Here is an 18,388-nt window from a genome sequence, read left to right on the forward strand (position 1 = left end):
GAACCTTCCAACGTGGTCCCAATTGAAAGCGCCCCAAGCTCGTGGTAGACTTCTACAGACTTTTAGCATGATGCGCTGAAGAATACCACCAGGCCTGTTTGGTGAACCTCCCGGAGGGTGCATAGCCCGGCGTCCCCTAAAAGACTTTTGTCCTTTTAACACTGGTGCAACACTGAATAGTGAAGCAATTCCTGTGCAGGAAAAGCCTTCCATTGAGATGGATATACCTGCCTCTCCGATGCGGAGCTTTTCGTGTTCTCGACTAGACTTGACCGTAACCTCACCGGATGAACATTCCTTCAGCTCTACCCCAGAAATTTCTGGCCTTGTTCACGTGGTCCAGCCCGAGCATCTCATCGCCATCTTGGAGAAGGTCCAGGATGACATCCTCATCTTCGAGATACCGTGGCTTAGCATAGATGGCCCTTGAGACCAGAGCAAATTTGATTTGCTGCAAGAGCTTTCCTTTGATCCCGGTTCTCTTACTGATGCGCTCCTTGGTATCTTTCAATGTTTCTCCGGGTTTGAGCATGAACTTGAAGGGAATACCGTGAGGCTTGCTTGCTTCTTTGTCAAAGTGGAAACAATAGATGAATCGGTCGTCGTCGGAAGCATTGATTTCTTCGTCAGGGATCTTCTCGGCATAAAGTGTTGTGAACTCATTGACCCCAACAACATTGAAGTCTTCAATTAGTTCTTTGTGGATTTTGCCACCATGGACCTCAAGTATGCGAACGTTCCTCGCCGTCTGTTCATCAAGGTTGATCTTTTTCGCAATACCATTTACAAGATCCCCAATAATGCCGTTCTTTGAGACAAGAATTTCAAGTGGTTCCTACGTATTGTTAACAAAGTGCCTCACTTTGGAAGGTGAAGGCTTACCTCTTTACTGATGCCATCACTAAGCCATATCACTTTCATGATCTTCTTGGTTTCGAAGTCGGCAAGACTGGTCTCAAGGACTTCATAGTAGAGAGCATCACCGCGGTGAGCAGCATAACTACTATAAGAGGAAAATTGCGATTGGAGAATTTGTTGAAGAGTGTGATTCATGCCGCGCTTGAGCCACATTTTGATTTTATTGTTAGTAGAACTGATTGTGGCAAATCGAATGTGAGTCGGATCAACCTTGAGATATTCCCCAACTTTACCAGAGAGTTGCTCATAGGACATTTTCTTGCTGAGGCTCAAGGAGAAAGCTTCCCCTTCGGTGCCGGGTTTGGGGTAGAAGCTGACTGGTATCTTATTCAAGAGATAGTCGTAGTATTGACGGGCATCGCTGTAGGGGACTGTTGAAGGGTCAAGATCGGGAAGGTTTTGTTGGAAACAGATGATATCGCCATCCTGGATTTCCGACTGTTGGAATGTTTGTTTCGGTTTCATCACCTCTATCATGGAGTGCTTGATCTCCTCGAACAGAAGAATCGGCGTACTAGAGTCCCATTGCATAATCTTGTTGATCTGAGGCGCAATCTCCGACACTTTGTCCAATTTCTTCACATAAACATGGCCGACGCCGGTCAGAATTTGAGCTTTGACGTCGAAATATTTGAGAAAGACGAGGATAGGCGCGTTCGCGTTCGCATTTGGTCCTGTATCGGGGAAAGTAGCTTTGCCATCATCGGATTTTGTTGCGCTTTCGGCCCAAAGATAGAATGGACGTCCTCTAGACCCATACTTGTTCAGTGCCTCTTCGACAGACATGTCAATTTCTCGGATTGGCTGATCCGGTCGATTTGTTTTGTTCTGCCTGCCCACCATAACCCAAAACCTGACCTGATCTGGCTCTAGTCCGAGGTCATCGGCGACTATCGCGGCGAATTCGCCGATCTTGGTTGTCCGTAAGATCCGATAGATCTGTGCAGCTGCAGGGTCGTCCTGTTCCAGTTCATAACTGGTCAGATCAAATCCGTGATGTGCTTGAAATGTCTTTTCCGTTATGACGCCGACACTCATGTACAAATGGGCCTCTTCACGTTCTTTCTTCTTCCTGGCAAGTTCGGCCTGCTCTTCTGCAATCTTCCTTTCGATATGTGAAGGTATATCAGATTCGTTCACACCATGAAGAACCTGATCAAGTCTGCTCTTTCGAATATAGACCAACATATACGCGTTCATGGAGCGTTTGGTGGAGTATCCCCTCATGTAAGGTTGGCGTTGACCAGGGCCACCATTTGCGACGTTCGCATATTCTCCGCCAAAATTTTCTTCCAGGACTTCCTTCATCGTCGACCGAGTTACCCTGTCGTCGTCAAATTTGTAAAAGTAGCCGTCCTTTGTGGGTTTGAGAAATGCATAGTAATGACCTGCATTAAAATCACCACTGTGTACCAGAACTCCGTGCAGTTGGTAATTCCAAGGTTCCGAAGACGCGGCTCTCGCCTCTTCGGACAGGTAGAGGGAGGCGTCAAACTCTTCTGGGAATTCGTGCCTATCGTTGACTTTCATCATTGCATCTCGGTTGATGTCATACTCAAATCTCTTGAGCTGTAAATGCAAAACTGGCGGAAAGCTCTCGAATATGACACCTTTTTTGGCGTCTTGTAGTTTATATGGCTCGCCGGCATCGTACTTGTTCTCACCTTCCAGAGTTTCGACCTGGATGTAATCCATGAAGCTCTCGTGGAGATTCTTGTTGCCCCGAACATTCAGTTGAAGATCCCAGAATTCTTCAATCCTGGAGGACTCGTAGTCGACATTGATGCATGAGATGTAGGTCTTGGTCTTTCCAACGAAAAGTTCCGGCAAGGTTCTCTCTGCTGGTGTGCCTTTCATCTTCTTCTCCAAAACCTCCATTAGAATTCGAGACAGTTCCTGGACGTCCTGCTGTTCAAATATTTGACGAGTGTCCCAGCCGAAGGAGGCGGTGAGCTCATTTGTGGACACGGCAAACTTGTCTTTCTGCAATTTGAAGAAGAGTCTCTGCAAAGTCCAGGCACTGTTACTTCTGTTGGCATCCTGCTCGGTGGGAATTTGGTAGACGGCTTTTCGGAAGGCATCAGTGAAGTAGAGCGATTGGAGAAGGGAATTGAGATAGCAAGTGGCACCCTGGTTCTTAAGCCCGACCATGCCCGTCTCTTTTTTGGAATCGTAACCTTCAAAGTTGTGCCATAACACGCCAGTGGGATCCTTGATGATACGGACATAAGCCGTGAGTTTGGCTTCCTCGTTCTCAACCAGATGTCTTGATCCGTCTTCCCATGGTTGATGGAAGGCTTTGCGTAGTTCCACGAATCTTGTGAAGCCCCAGTCTCCCTCTTTCGCGTTGAACCGATGGGTTGCGGAATGCATTTTGAACAAGGTAGGATCATTCGGGTTCCAGAGGACCAGGGCAAACTGTACACAGGCATACCAGTCCGGCGGAGGTTCGGTTTCGAAGCCATGTTCCAGGTAGAAGGAGGCACAGTCAACCTGGTTTCCGTATGGGAAGAAGAGCACCCGCCATGGATGACCTCCAACTTCGAAGACCGGCCCATGTTCCCGGCGAGATAGAGACCGCCACTTCTCGATATGCCAAGTGTGATATGCTTCTGCCTCTACTTCGGTATCAGGAAGATCGACAAGGACATGTCGTTTCATTGATTCAACTGGGGGATCGTCAATGATGAAGGCAGATAGGGTGGGGAGGTACATACAATCATCAGCCCGTGGTAGAGCGTCCGCAGGCTCCTCCGAGGCATCATCGGGGGAGATGTTGACCACCTCATTGTCCTGCTGGTTGTACTGGTCGTAGCCATCGATGAGCATGTCAGGACTTCCCAACTGCAAACGACCAAAGACGAACTCGAAGTCAGCATTCATGTTCGCGGGCGGAGAGGCGGCAGTGTGGCAAGGTGGCGGCAGAAGCAAAGGCAGAAGCAGAAGCAGAGGATCTCACGTACATTGTCCATGTTGGATAATTGCGTGCGACTTGGGACGGGGAAGGAACCGAAAAGCCCCTTCCTCGACTTGCCGCAGAAACCGGCCTTATAAGAAGTTCACCGCGGAGTGAGGGCACCTAGAACCGCAGTTCGCAAGAGCGCAGGCAGGTCGAAAATCTGAGGCAAGGCTCGTCGTACGGTGAGAAGTCGAGGGAATCGTCCCCAAACCCGACCTCAAGAGAACGGATCTGACAACAAAGCACGGAAGGCCAGGTACACGGTAAGTATAAATATGAATTTGGGACAACAGGCGTCCAGGATCTTGGGCGGGCGCAGATGAGAACGAATTGGAACATGAATCTCGTCACCCTCGAGAGCCGTGATCAAATGACGACTGGCGCAGTATGCAATGTGGCCGAGAAAAGCCGCACAGACTTGACTGTTGGTGCGTCTCCAACTTCAATCAAATCACCCATACCGAGTATCACTGAACGTTGCTGCTCGACTCTCCCTGCCACGATTGCCGAACCCGTCACGCATGACTACGGCGTTACGGGCCTCAACGTGGGACGGTATACGTGTGCAATTCTCTCTCAGACGACGTTGACCATGACATATCGCACGCCCACGATTGATATGAGATGCTGCAGGTCCCCCGCTTCCTGAGGCCGCGAGCCTCGCCAGTAAAGGGCCACACAACACCGACGGCGTGTAGTTATTCTTCTACTACTCGACCTAGAAGTGCGCCGCCACCATGGAGACCGGCTTCGGCATTGGACGAGTGAGATATCTCTGGAGTTTGCGAGGAATTCACATTGCTGACTGCCTGGGCAGCTGGGTCGACCGCCCAATTCGTCCTATTAGTTTGCGCCAACTCTTCTTCTTCGGCCGCACCCTGACTGAGAGCCGCCTGCTCAGCTCCGCTAACTATGTCCGCATGGAGCTACCAACGAGAATTGCGCATCGGCTACGGGAGATGCAAAGGCTACCCTACGTAGTGGTCACCAACCCACATCTCTCCTTGGTGTATGAATTGTACTACAAGTCGTTTGAGAATTTTCGTCGCATTCCCGTTATCAGGAGTGTTGAAGAGAACGAACAGTTCTGCAAGGTCATAGGCGAGAGCTTGAAGGAACATCTGGCTGTGATCCCCAACCTGGTCATGGGCGTCCTCGAGTGCCAGGACCTTGTGTCGGCCGACACCATGGACAAGTTCGTGCAGGCCATGCTGCGGGCTCGCATCTCCAGGCGTGTCATTGCCGAACAACACCTCGCATTGACCGACACGTTCAATTCTCCCTGGCACGTGGCCCAGCCGAGCGCGGAAAACGAGTTTGTGGGTGAAGTTCTACTCAAATGCAACGCGAAGGACGTCATTGAAAGAGTTGGGAAGTTCACCCAGGACATCTGCAAGTCATCAGCAGGCGCCGACCCGTTAGTTCCGGAGATCAAGATTCAAGGCCATGTCAATGCTACATTTCCCTACGTTTTGAGCCACCTGGAATACATCATTGGTGAACTGCTCCGGAATTCGGTTCAGGCAGTCATGTCGCGGTACCAAACTCCCAACAACCCGCCTCCCCCGATCGAAGTACTGGTCTGCGAGGCTCCCCAGCAGGTGGTGATCCGCATTTCTGACCAAGGTGGAGGTATTCCCCGAGAGATCACCCCTTTCCTTTGGTCTTTTAATAAAGGACCAAGAAGTGCATCTCGTCTGGAGAACTTCCGAGATGTTCCAACCCTGGCTGCCACCATGCAAGAAGTCCGACAGTTCGCGGCAGCTGAAGAGAGGCCAAGTGGGAAGATGAGAGATTCATCCCTGAGCACCCTCGCGTCAAGAGCGCCAGATCTGAGGCTTGGAATGGGATTGCCCATGAGCCGGGTGTATGCCGAGTACTGGGCTGGAGGCCTAGAACTGCATAGCTTGGAGGGTTACGGCGTAGATGCATTCCTCCAAATATCGAAGTTGGGAAACCAGAATGAGCAACTCACATCACGAGCGAGTATAGACGCCGTCTGAAAACACACCTAGTCATGTTGCCTTAGCAGCCTACCTAGGTGTGCAAATCATGATCAACTTTAAACGAGATGACCTGCCGACGAGGTGTAGTCCTCTCTCCCTGAGACCACCCTAGTATAGTGTCAGCAATGTAATTGCCAGCGGTGTCCCAGAAGTCTGCGGTATATCAAGATAAGTTCAGTTATTGCCATAAACGTCATGCTCGACCAGCATGAATACACGCAAGTTACATCCAGCGGCTGAGCCTATCGGCTTACCAGAGTTGTATCATTTATCTCTTCATTTGAAGCTCGCACAAGGAGTAAGAATTGTTCTACCTACGTTGAAACGTCCCAATTGATTCACGATTGCATGTTCCGACATTCAGGTCATCACCGCATCATGGGAAGCCAGATTGGCCCTCGTGATGATGGTTTTAGATGCGGACTTGATGAGGTTCAATCTCGACACTCTCATCGGAATCACCAGCTCCACGGTGACGAGAGTCTTCAGCTGACGATGATTTGAGTTGGGTGTCTTGATAATAAAAAGAAGAGGGAGAAACGTGAGGTCGAAAACGCCGAAGTTTTCATTGTTCCTGGATCGTGGGCCTAGTGCCAACGCGGTCTAGCTCGCTGTTAAAGCAGCAAGCCGGGGAGTGCGTCGAGGGTCGTCATTGGTTCCTGGGCATTTTCCCGCTGCAAGGGCTCCTCGCATTCGACCCCCAAACACTTTGGCTTGACACCAATCTGCGTCTGCTCTACTGTTTCGTTCATTTGTACTCTCTACTACACTCTACCTGTTCCGATATTGAAGACTCAAACCCACCCAAGGACGGCTTTACAATTTGTATCAACATATCTCCTTCGTGTAACACATCCGTTAATGCTGGTTATTGTTCTTTGACGCATCGCTCAACTTCCGCATCCGCCGTTTGAATCCTTCCCATCGAATCCTTCCACGGCCCTCGGACGCAGTCACTGTCGCAACGTTGAAATACTTGACGCCGCTGTTGGTCGCTGCTGGTCGCATACGAAGACTCTCTGTCACTCTTTTCTTGATTCGCCCATGGAAAACGCAAATTTGTGGACTCGGCGCTCAAAGTCTGTTGCACCCTGTCTTCCGCTATGTACGCTGACCGTCGTTTCAGTTCCGGAAAGCTTTCCTTGTCTATGAGAGATCACGAGGGTAAGGATGGTAGCAGAGTAGACTCGCCGCGGTCCTATACAAACCGGCGTTTTGGCGACACTTCTTCGCACGGTAAATCCAACCCGTTCAACGCTCTGTCACCCTCCGCCACGAAGTCTCCTTCGGCGAGCGCCTCATCAGCCTTTGGTTTGGGAAGTGGTGCGTTTGCCTCGTTCGGCTCCGCGAAAACTCCCAAAACTCCAGGGACAGGATCTGGGACCGGGTTTGACTTTACGTCACGAGACAAAAAAGAGAAAGAGACAGATACACCCGCAGAAGCTTCCCTGGCTGAGAAATTTACGGACGGTTCGGCAGAATCGGACGCTCAGCCTGGGCACCAATTAAGAAACGCCTGGAATCTGTTCTATCGACCTCCCGCGAACAAATTTTCCGACTATGAAAAGTCCACTCAGAAGCTTGCCACTATCAGCACGGTAGAAAGCTTCTGGACGATATATTCACACCTTAAGCGACCCTCCTTGCTGCCTACTGTGTCTGATTATCATATTTTCAAGGATGGCATTCGTCCCGTTTGGGAAGACGAGGCCAACAAGAGAGGCGGGAAATGGATTGTCAGGCTCAAAAAAGGCGTGGCTGATAGATATTGGGAGGAATTACTCCTTGCAATTGTTGGCGATCAATTCATGGAGGCTGGAGAGGAAGTATGCGGTGCTGTGCTCAGTGTGCGAAGTGGCGAAGACGTCCTCAGTGTTTGGACTAAGAACGATGGCGGGAGGAACATCAAGATCCGGTATGTCACTGAAGCTAACGCCCCGAGATTGCCGTGTTCTAATACTGTACAGCGAAACTATCAAGCGAATACTGGGGTTTCCCGCCGATACCAACATAGTATGGAAGAGCCACGACGACAGTATTGCCCAGCGCTCTGCGCTGGATGAGGCGAGGCAGCAGAAAGCAAACGCTCCGCAAAGCCATTCCGGAGTCGAGAGACGAAGACCTACGTTACACGACGATTCCGACAAGAGTGGAGGGAAGGCGGTTGCGTCTTAGTACGATACGATCGGGGCTTGGTCCCGTCTGTAGAACATTGCAAGTGATTCCTGGATACAGCTCCAATAGGGAGACTTGCCACATCAAATGAACCATGTCCTATGACTGCGCAACGACGAGTTCTCCTTCCTACACGGCCAAGTGAAGATCTGGCAAGCTGCACTCCGTACGTAATATGAGCATGTGAATCTATGTTCCCTAGTCATGTACAGTGATAGATGCTCTGAGATATCTTGCCCGTCATGCGGCTTTCATGTGCGGGGATTCACGACTGCAATAATGCTCCATATGCTCACTGCGGAATAATTGCACCCTTCCAAAACGCACACCAGACAGATCCTGTACAATCCATAGACTTGATATGTTCCGCTAACAATGATTCAGTCTCAGACCAATGCGCTCAAACTGGACCGAGAATGTCCGAAATGCGGTACGGAGCAGTTTTGACAATTTCCTCCCCCGCTTCAGTGAGCCTGTTGTTGAAGACAATAGCCTGATAGCCCGCAATTCCAACTCTTCCTGTGCCTCTCATTCAAGCCAGAAGAGGGTCCCAATACCCCAGCAAGGTTCAAGGGAGTATCTCACCAAGCGCCTGAACAACTATATTAGAGACAACGATCCGGCGCAGAATGATCCAATACCAGTATGTCGCTCCTCTCCGCATCCGTACTCATTCACTGGAGGTTGATCACCGCCTTTACTGACGCGACCACGATTGACGCAGATTGAAGACGACGATCAGGAAGACACATCAGAAAACAATCCCAGCATCCGGCTGCGAACCTCAAAGCCTCTCTTGCAGACACGCTCTCCGCAAAATCATGAAGCTTCGTCTGTTAAGCACGCACCCCCCAGACATATGCCTACCAGATATCCTGCTGAGAGGGAGCGTGGTACGACTGAGCGAAGGAGCATAGATAATTCACAATCTGCACACGAAAATTGGCTTCTGGGTGTAGCAAGGTACAACTCGTGTCCTACGGACATTGACAGAGGGGCTGAATGGTGCTCTAGCAAGCCTGAACCTGGTTTTGTGACCATACAAGATCCCATGAAGCAGCCATCCAGTGTATGTCTCTTACATCGTATGCTTATATAGAGCTAACACTGTTGCAGCTTGCGCCTGGCTATAGACCGGTGAACACATTGAACGGGGCTCGCCCTCCAGCACGACCCGGACATATTCACTCAACCGCGCATCCAAGCCGGGGACCTCAGTCACATGCCTTCCAGTACGGTGATCAGACCAAGGGAGATGCTCTCAACCATCGACACAAGCGACGCAAATTGGAACAACCCCGAACAGCAAGACAGAGCAACCAAGATCCGATTGATATCGGGGAGAGTCAGCAAGCGGAAGACTCACTCGATGAGCTAGGGATGAGTCCTGCCTTTGGAAAGGGACATACCCACCAACGTGATGTTGGAGCTTTTGAGGACAAACGGAAGGCGATACCTGCTCAAAATCTGAGGCGTGCGGAGATGTCTGCTTCGTCCGAGGATGAAAGTACCTTCACCAAGGCTTCGGCACAGCAGAGAAGAGCCGGACAAGATGAATCCTTGAAGACTTCTTCTGTAATTCAGCGGTCCCATGCGACGCAAGCAAAGGTTGCTTCTCCCTACTTTGGCAAGTCCGAGCCTCCAGGGAGAACAAGCAAAGGTGTACGGAAGACCCGGCAACCGAAGTCCCTAGGACAAGAAAGCCCAGATGCTTTACAGGAATCCTTCTGCATATCTCATCCTCGACCGGCCAAGCAGAATCCAACATCTCTTGATAGTGTGCCTGCCACTACGTTTACTCGGAATCTTTTAGGAAACGACAAGAACAGTGCTATAACGAATGCGACCAAGAAGCCTATTACAAAAACACAAACTCTATCGCCGAGAACTTTCAAACTCCTGGAATTTGTGTCAGTCCCAGACTCTTTCGCAGATGCATCCTTGATCCTGGAGGTGGATGAACGGACCAAGCGTCTCGAGATCAGTACGGACATGAAGGAACTCGACACAGCTCCCTTGCAGATATGCTTAATGGAGAAGATCAATGTCCTTATGCATGAAAACCAATCTAATTTGGTGCGCCTTGACTGTCCACGTCGTGGCAATACTTCAACGCAAACGTATCTTCGCTTAGAGTCCGTGAAGGCAGCAAATGACTTCGTCACGCTGCTGCAGAAGCTGGGCTGCCCTCATCATACCAAAACGAAGGACAAGTACGTTTTCAAGCCTGACCTTTTGATATCATTACTGATGAATGTAGTGGTTGGATAGAGACCGCGCTGGAGAGGGCCAAGGACGAAATGGCTGGTCGGCATCAAAAGCAAGCGACCGAAGAAGGTTCTATCATCTGGCAAAGCTCCGAGCAGACAAAGTCAAGCAGAAAGTATCCGCACGTAATCCAACAAGACACAGCACGAAAACAAACCCGTCTCATCGATCGGTTGGATCTGCCTGCTGTTGCTTCCGAACAACCTACCGTCATCACTGGCGCCGAGCGACCAGGGAACGACGATTCGAGGCCAATCCAACATAGCCGCAACGTCCAGTCGAGTTTCATGAACCTTGACCGGCCAGACAGGTCACACGAAGACGCAAACCCCTTAAGACGGGTCACTAGATCTCGAGAACCTGCGAAAAAGGACCAGCGCGATCAAATCCCAGATAGTTTTCGACAACCAGCTAAGGTATCAGACCTCGAGATTCTGGGAAATCCATGGAAAAGTGACTTGAAATATCCGATTACTGAGAAACGCTCTGGTACCGTACCTTACGAGGACCTCGCCCGACTAGGCCACGATGAATTCCTAAACGACAACTTGATCTCTTTTTTTGTTCACTACCTGGAGAATAAGATCAAGTCTACGAAACCTGAATTGTCCCCGAGAATTCATATCTTCAACACATACTTTTTTGAGACTCTAACGAAGACGCCGAAGGGCCAGAAAGGAAGAGGAATTAATTATGAAGCCGTCAGCAAGTGGACCAAGGCTGTGGATCTCTTCAAGCGTGATTTCGTGGTGGTTCCAGTGAATGAAAACTTCCACTGGTATCTTGCCATCATTTGCAACCTCCCATACTTTCTTCCGGAGTCGGAGCAAGGAGCCAGGGAGGAAATACAGCCCTTAATTCTCGAAGATCCTTCTGCGCCAGTTGAAACAACCGATGGAGACGCATCTGAGGAGCAGACACAGAAATCATTAGCAGAGCTTTCCATTAGCGATTACGACACTTCGCATCAGACTGCCTCCAAGGCCAAGGCAAAAAAGGGACCTGGGAAGCGCAGGGTCAGTCGACTACCAAAATATGACACTGACAAGCCTGTTATCATCACTTTGGATTCACTCGGTACTCCACGTTCTGCGACAAGCTCCATTCTCAGGCAGTATGTGGCGGCGGAGGCTAAGAATAAAAAGGGTCTTGACCTTGAGCCTAGTGACCTTCGGGGAATGACAGCTAAAAAGATTCCCACACAAAGCAATTTCAGTGACTGCGGTTTGTATTTGTGTATGTATCTGGAGCAGTTTGTTGCAAATCCAGACACATTCGTCTACAACATTTTACAGCGGGAAGAGAATACCCATCAATGGCCGGAGACTATCCGAGGTCAAGATCTGAGAGGAAGATTAAGAGATCTACTTCTTGAACTACACAGAAAGCAAGAAGGCCAGCCTTCGAAGATGGAGATTCCTGAGGTTGGAAGGATCATGATTGGCAAAATTAGATCACCACCCTCAAGATCTCAACATTTATCTTCTCCAACCGATGAGGAGGTTGATGATCAAAAGCCAGGCTTACGACGTACGCATTATGATGGCGAAGAGCTATCTTCGCATTCGAAAAGCACACCCGCGTCATTGGATACTGATTTTAGTAAGGATGCCCAATCTGGAAGAACGGTCAACGGGCCTAGTGTTCCAGGCGGGACTACGTCCGCAGCTGATCAAGGCAGATCGCGTGATGGTTCAAGCTTGGGGAAAAGCTCTGGAGAAGTAGTGCAAGTTGCAGCATCGCCTCCAGCTAGTCACAATCGCCACCGAGAAAACCACAAGGACTCTTCCGAACTAGCCGCACATCTTCGCACCTCAAGGAAAAGACAGCGGCCGGCTCGTGATGACGATGATGTGCATCAACAAATTAGACCGAAAAGCCCATCAACTGAATTTTTATCAGGGGTCGAAAGCTATGTTGGCATGCAAGGAAGTTCTTCGGCGGGGGAAAATCCGAGCCTTACGAACGAAAGCATACTGGATGATGAAGTTTCAAGCAGGCGGCGCAAAAGAACGCGGCATTTGGACAAGTTCGCGGGCCACTCCCAAGAATCAGCCATGGATGCCCAGGCACACAGCGAGGCTCCACTAAGCCTCAAGCATAACGAAAAGACATCAATGCAGCAGCTTATTCCGACGAAGAAACGTCAAATTGACATGGGTGAGGTTGAGATCTATGAAGACACGGATGAGGAACAGATTGGAGGTTCTGGCACGGCATAGTGCGCCACTGATGATGATGATGAGATGCTCATACGATGAGGATTGCTGGAAGGGGCTTATTGTTGAGCGTACGGAGTGGTCTGACCTGGTATGGCATTGCAAAGCATAGCGAAGGAGTTTTGAAGGAGTAAGATAAAGGGTTTCTGCATCTGCCACGACGTCATGAGATGAACTTGGAAGCAAGGATATGATTATTTTAGAAGGAGTGTAACATTCGATAGCCGCCACAATAGCTGATTGGGACGCTGCCTACTGTGATATCCCTTCCCATGGCTCATCTCCGTATATTCCCCCGTAGCTCACCTGATTCTTGGATTAACTTTTTACATTCAATGTTGACTTCCAAGATTAGATCTTGCCAATTGAGTGAATAATCGTGGATCCCATCCACAGGCAGCAGTGTCATTGTAACAGTCGCAAAGCATCTGTCGGCGTTTCGTGATGGTGAAGCAGACAGCATGAAGGAGTTGGAGTCCAGCTGACCGGAACGGAATAACCATGTTGCGGGGACAGGAACATCATTCTTCCTCCACCAACAATATCAATGGACACGGACAAGTGAATGAATGACTCGATCAATCACCCAGAAAGAATCTCAAAGTCAAACCAAGAGTACAACGAGGACGGGAGATAGATTCCGCGTTTCATAATAAACGATTCTTCTTTCCTTTGTACATACTTTGTACATACATTCAGCCTTCTTCCATCTGGGGTCCCATAAGCTGGTTGATATTTCACTGTACGCCTTGTCTTGCTTCACCTGTAAAAATTCTGCTATACTCTTTCCTTCAGTTCACGGCGCAGAGCACTTGCCACTTTCTCGACGACACATAGAGACTAAGGCCGCAGGAACGACTGTGAAGTAATTTCTACAACACCACAGCACCGTTGCAACTACTTTTCTTCCCGCAAAATTTGACTTCGATTCCTTTTCCTCCGATCGCGCGGGCTTCCCACAGGATCATGCAGCCAGCGTTTCTCAACCGTGCCAATGATGGAGGAACCAGCGGCCTTTCTTGAGCCCCTCAAGACTCTCCACGAGACACGATCCGAGGTTGAGTTCGGTATGTTTGCTGTCACCCTAACCAAGCACAACACAGGCAGACTGACATTTGTCCCAGTGCGAGCATTCGTGGTGGAGATTCCAGCCAAATTGACCAGCAAAGCACTGAGGCAAGTCTCCTGTCAGCGCCACCAGCATACGACTAATGCAATCTGTAGCTTAGTCAAGCCTATCATTCCAAGCGGTGGCAAGCATCCCTCCTTCAGTCACTTCCGACGAGTGTGCACACTTTCCCACCTACCAGAAGATCTGACATGGCGTCGTGACTACGACTCAAGAGGGCTACAAACCTGTTTCCTCCTTGTTCCGAACACCATAGTTCCATGGGAGAAGATCCGTGACCATTTCTTACCTCATATCGAAGAAGAAGGTCTCCCTCGCTGTTTCGACGCCGTGGTGCCACGATACGGACCGCTCAATGTTGAACAAGCCGCCTTGTGGTCTGAACGATACTGGCCGACAATCTATAATCCTGCCGCACAAGTTCTCCAGGATGCTCCGCCGCTGCAGCACCTCAAGCGTGTGAGGACCCAACTTGAAGTACCAGCGGCAGACAAATACATGAAACTAGCCATGATGGCAGCGGTGGAAGCTCGCGAGATGGGCCATGGACGCGCTGTAGGCGCTGTGGTTGTGGATCCCGAAACTGGTGCTGTAATTGCAGTCGCCGGCGATGCTCGTTGGTATTCCCCTAATCCTGCTCCCAAGCCCAAGAAAGGTCGTCGAGGCACACGTGGTGAAGGCCGCCCTGAATACCATGCTGTCATGCGTGCCATTGCGATGGTGGCAAACAAGGAATTACGCAGACGCATTGCAGCTGGTGGTCACAAGAAGTTTCTCAGCACTTACCGCGAAACACCTTCTGGTCAGGCTCTCACCGCCATCGAGGCTCGCTACGAGGATGACGGCAAAGTTCTCGAGGATCTCACCAACAAAGTTGGCAATATTGCCATAGGAGAAACCCATGATAATGTGCTTCCAGAAAAGCAATCGGGACCGCAAAAAGAAGGCTATCTCTGCAGTGGACTGGACATATATCTGACACATGAGCCCTGCGTCTGCTGTGGGATGGGCATGATCCACTCACGATTCCGGGCATGTGTTTTGGGTCGACAAATGCCTGGCAGCGGTGGCCTGTCTGCGGAAAGAGGTGGCATTCATTTGAGCTATGGTCTGTTCTGGCGTCGCGAACTCAACTGGCGAGTCATGACATTCCGACACACCGAGGCGGCGTCGTGGGATGGTGAAGGTCGAACGGATAAAGAAATATTCCATGCTTAGGAAGTCGATTATTCGGAATATCGGACGACAGTATCATCAGGTGAAGTCGGCTATTGCAGACCAGTTGCCACCGTCCACTCTACGGAATTCAACACCCTCACCAAAATATCCAGCATCACTCCATTGTCGCATGGTATCGCCAGCATATGGTCCGTTGATGGTACCCCCATCTCTTGCATCGGTCCACCGATACTCCCACATATGTTCTGTAGAGTCAGAGCTAGTATTACCAGCTTCAACGTCTTTCGACTGAGGATCAACCCATTCTTCACCAGTTTCTCTCCTGTACTGCCTGATGAGCAACTCTCTTTCAGCATCGTACACCTCTGGTTGACCACGTGTTAGTAGTATATCAGCAGCCCCTGTGATAGCTTCGACCTTTTCCTTGCGAGCCCTTTCAACCGTATCGTCTTCGGCCTTTTCGTCCACATTCTGTTTCTTGTTCTTCTTGGTCTGCCACTTGGCCTTTTTGTCTTTACTTTTACCAAGGCGGGCGAGAGCTTCCAACACCGTTTCACCACGTTCCAGTAATGGTATTAGGCGAGCTAGGACTTCCCCTGTCGACAGGGCATCATCCTCGATGTCTCGCTTCCTGCGCTCCTCCTCGCGCTTCTCAGCAGCCTCTCTGGCTTTCCGCATTTGCTTTTTCGAGACTCCTTCTAGCCAGACGTCGTGGATGGCGTCAGGGTCTGCTGCTTTGCGGACATAATTCTGTTGGTCGTCAAACCGGCCCTCCTCCATTTCTGCCCTCATGTTGAAAGCATCCAACTTGGGCGCATGGGCTTTCTTGCCTCCGGCGCCAAGTTCCGGATCGAGTTCGCCTGTGCTTGCGCGCACTTCGTCATCGACCTCACTTTCACTGCTGCTTTCCACCTCATCATCGAGATCTCTGTCCTTTCCCTTGCCTTTTGCGTTCAGACTGAAGTCGGCCGAAACATGGCCGCCGCTTCTTGAGTTCTGCACTTGCCCTTGGATCTCATCTGTGTCCAGAAACCGTACGGCCTTCTTCTTCCCGCCTCTCCGACCCGCGTCGCCTTCTGAATCATCACCATCACGGAAATCCTCCTCCAAGTCAGCAAACATATCATCTTGTTCCTCTTGCTTGGACTTTTGAGCCGCAGCTTTCTCCGCACGAGATTTTGCATCGGCCCGAGCGTTGAAGTTGTCATTGTCGCTGTCGGAGTCGTAACCATCAATGTTCACGGCTCCACGGCGAACTTGCTGGCCTCGTGAGCCGATGACATCGGCGTCCAGAATTGCATCATCCTCGGGGGCATCAGGGGCCAGTGCGGAGGGATTGCGCACGTCGAAGCGAGGCTTTTTGCTAAATTGGCCATGGTCGTGCGTCCGAACAAAGTCTTCGGCGCGTCTTTTGGAGCCGGTGGTGTTGAAAGAGGACATTCTAGGTAGTGGGAGCACCCATAAAACGGTACAATGGAGTACACGGCCCCGGCAGAGACAAGCAGAGGGCGTGCCTGAAGAACTGAATGGGCTGCAGGTGTAGTAAACCCAGAGAGAGAACAGTCTGGGGAAGTTGAAGAACATCGGATAAACTGCGGTGCCGGTCGCTCTTCTCCAAATCACGTCACAATCTGGTCGCCTGCAATGCGGTTCATCTGCAGTTGTGACAAAGAGACCATCAACTCCCTCCGTTCATTTCTCTACGCACGTGGTGGTTCGTGGCTCGTTTGAATCATTCTCTTGATTCACATGAGAAATCGTTTCTAACACTGCCTCACCTTCCTGAGCCGGTGCCTTTGTCGTCGCGTTTGCCTGAACACCCGTACACCTCATATCTCAGCCGGCCCCCTCTGGTTCAAGCCGTGTCATCTTCGCATTCCGCGACAACCATGGTAGGTCGTTCCCTGTATAAGCTTCGTGACTCTCTGACCATATTAGTCGTATTATCAAGGCGAGATGATGGGCTTTCCATCCTTCATGCGCGGCGGACCTCCCCTCGGCATGCCCGCGAGACGATTCGATGAATACTATCGTTGTTACCCCGTTATAATGATGAATGGACCCGACAGAAAGAACGTCAACTATGGTGGCAAAGTCTTCTTACCGCCATCGGCACTTGACAAGCTCACAAGATTGCACATTGCCTATCCCATGCTTTTCGAGTTGATCAACGGCAACGCTGGCAAGACCACTCACGCCGGTGTTCTGGAATTTATCGCTGAAGAAGGAAGAATCTATCTACCACAATGGGTGCGCTCTGTTACTGGCTTTTGGTGGATCTTTGGCACATTGCTAACATGACTTGCAGCTTATGCAGACTCTCGACCTCGACCCGGGCGACCTCCTCCAGATCAGGTCAACCGACCTGCCCCCTGGCAAATTCATCAAACTCCAACCTCAATCACCTGCTTTCCTTGACATCTCCGATCCTCGAGCAGTCCTTGAGAATGCCTTTCGAAACTTCGCTTGCTTGACCAAGGGAGACATATTCACCTTTGAATACAATGATCAAACGTACGATATCGCCGTGCTGGAGATCAAGCCGGACACAGATGCCCACGCGATTGTGACCATGGAGACCGACCTGGAAGTTGACTTTGCGACACCGGTCGGATACGTTCCACCGGAACGAACCAGCGGAGCGAGCACACCTAGAAGTGGCATCGGCAAACCTCGAGGCGGACCAGTCCACTTCCAGGGTACAATGGCACAGTCGATCAACTATGAAAGCATTGCGCCGGCCTCAACCACTGCGGCTGCGGGTGCCAAGGCCGTCTCATCTCACTTCCTCTCGACCGGCCACAAGTTGAGTTCGAAGAAGGGTTCAAAGGCACCAACGCCTAATCCATCCACTCCGGTGGCAGGTGCATCCACAAACTGGCCGAAACAACCAGTTCTACGTAAGACCAACGGACCTCAACCACTCAGACTACCTCCAGGGAAATTGTTCTTTGGATACCAATTCAAACCTCTGCAGAAAAGAGACGAAAATGGCGAGCCAGTAGCCGGCGATGAAGTCAAGCCACACTTTCAAGGTCAGGGACAAACACTTCGAGCCAAGAAGAAGGCCGCAGGGACCGATAGCGGGGCAGGCAGCGGTGTCAACAGCGATGCTGAAGCCAAGCCTAAGGGGTCTGGCAGGGGACCTCGCTGATGCGAGTTACGGCGTGAGCCTCTATGGACAATGGACTACTAGTGATGATTGGAATGCATTGCATAGCGACGGCGTTTGGAATGCATGGACGGATGGACCCAATGAATCGGCGAAATAGACTGCAGATGATGGTCGATTAAAGTTCGGAATGATGAGCAAGGTCAATACGGGAGGCCAGAAGGTTAATTCTTATTAAACTTGCCCGTGCTGGATCATCTCAAACTTTCAGAAATGCCAACCGTACTGATGAGAATCCGTGCGTCAAAAGAATGCGAATCGCGAATGGAATGAGCACCACTGTACAGAGTAGAGTACAGTACTTCATACCGTCGTAACCGTACTCGTACTCGTGCCTCCGTTACCGGTGGTCATGGTCGGCAA

The 18,388-nt window shown here is 50.5% G+C and overlaps 7 protein-coding genes across 7 annotated transcripts; 5 read left to right on the top strand and 2 right to left on the bottom strand.

The window, feature by feature from the left end:
* Positions 1 to 280: 280 nt before the first annotated feature.
* Positions 281 to 3,801, bottom strand: PV08_08764 (uncharacterized protein; the record flags this gene model as incomplete). Its single annotated transcript, XM_016383088.1, has 2 exons — positions 281 to 835; positions 883 to 3,801. The coding sequence occupies 2 exons, from the start codon at positions 3,799 to 3,801 to the stop codon at positions 281 to 283; spliced, it is 3,474 nt and encodes a 1,157-aa protein (XP_016233791.1).
* An 813-nt stretch (positions 3,802 to 4,614) lies between these two features.
* Positions 4,615 to 5,880, top strand: PV08_08765 (uncharacterized protein; the record flags this gene model as incomplete). Its single annotated transcript, XM_016383089.1, has 1 exon — positions 4,615 to 5,880. The coding sequence occupies one exon, from the start codon at positions 4,615 to 4,617 to the stop codon at positions 5,878 to 5,880; it is 1,266 nt and encodes a 421-aa protein (XP_016233792.1).
* Positions 5,881 to 6,986: 1,106 nt separating this feature from the next.
* PV08_08766 (uncharacterized protein) lies at positions 6,987 to 8,058 on the top strand (the record flags this gene model as incomplete). The annotated part of the gene is made up of 2 exons (XM_016383090.1): positions 6,987 to 7,798; positions 7,851 to 8,058. The coding sequence occupies 2 exons, from the start codon at positions 6,987 to 6,989 to the stop codon at positions 8,056 to 8,058; spliced, it is 1,020 nt and encodes a 339-aa protein (XP_016233793.1).
* A 394-nt stretch (positions 8,059 to 8,452) lies between these two features.
* Positions 8,453 to 12,548, top strand: PV08_08767 (uncharacterized protein; the record flags this gene model as incomplete). The annotated part of the gene is made up of 5 exons (XM_016383091.1): positions 8,453 to 8,701; positions 8,783 to 9,021; positions 9,073 to 9,127; positions 9,175 to 10,271; positions 10,319 to 12,548. The coding sequence occupies 5 exons, from the start codon at positions 8,453 to 8,455 to the stop codon at positions 12,546 to 12,548; spliced, it is 3,870 nt and encodes a 1,289-aa protein (XP_016233794.1).
* Positions 12,549 to 13,542: 994 nt separating this feature from the next.
* On the top strand, positions 13,543 to 14,892 carry PV08_08768 (uncharacterized protein; the record flags this gene model as incomplete). The annotated part of the gene is made up of 2 exons (XM_016383092.1): positions 13,543 to 13,612; positions 13,670 to 14,892. The coding sequence occupies 2 exons, from the start codon at positions 13,543 to 13,545 to the stop codon at positions 14,890 to 14,892; spliced, it is 1,293 nt and encodes a 430-aa protein (XP_016233795.1).
* A 36-nt stretch (positions 14,893 to 14,928) lies between these two features.
* PV08_08769 (uncharacterized protein) lies at positions 14,929 to 16,293 on the bottom strand (the record flags this gene model as incomplete). The annotated part of the gene is made up of 1 exon (XM_016383093.1): positions 14,929 to 16,293. One exon carries the CDS (start codon positions 16,291 to 16,293, stop codon positions 14,929 to 14,931), a length of 1,365 nt encoding a protein of 454 aa, XP_016233796.1.
* Positions 16,294 to 16,812: 519 nt separating this feature from the next.
* PV08_08770 (uncharacterized protein) lies at positions 16,813 to 18,007 on the top strand (the record flags this gene model as incomplete). The annotated part of the gene is made up of 2 exons (XM_016383094.1): positions 16,813 to 17,103; positions 17,162 to 18,007. The coding sequence occupies 2 exons, from the start codon at positions 16,813 to 16,815 to the stop codon at positions 18,005 to 18,007; spliced, it is 1,137 nt and encodes a 378-aa protein (XP_016233797.1).
* Positions 18,008 to 18,388: the final 381 nt, after the last annotated feature.

This window comes from Exophiala spinifera, assembly GCF_000836115.1.
Source record: "Exophiala spinifera strain CBS 89968 unplaced genomic scaffold supercont1.6, whole genome shotgun sequence".
In the NCBI taxonomy this organism is placed as follows: Eukaryota; Fungi; Ascomycota; class Eurotiomycetes; order Chaetothyriales; family Herpotrichiellaceae; genus Exophiala; species Exophiala spinifera.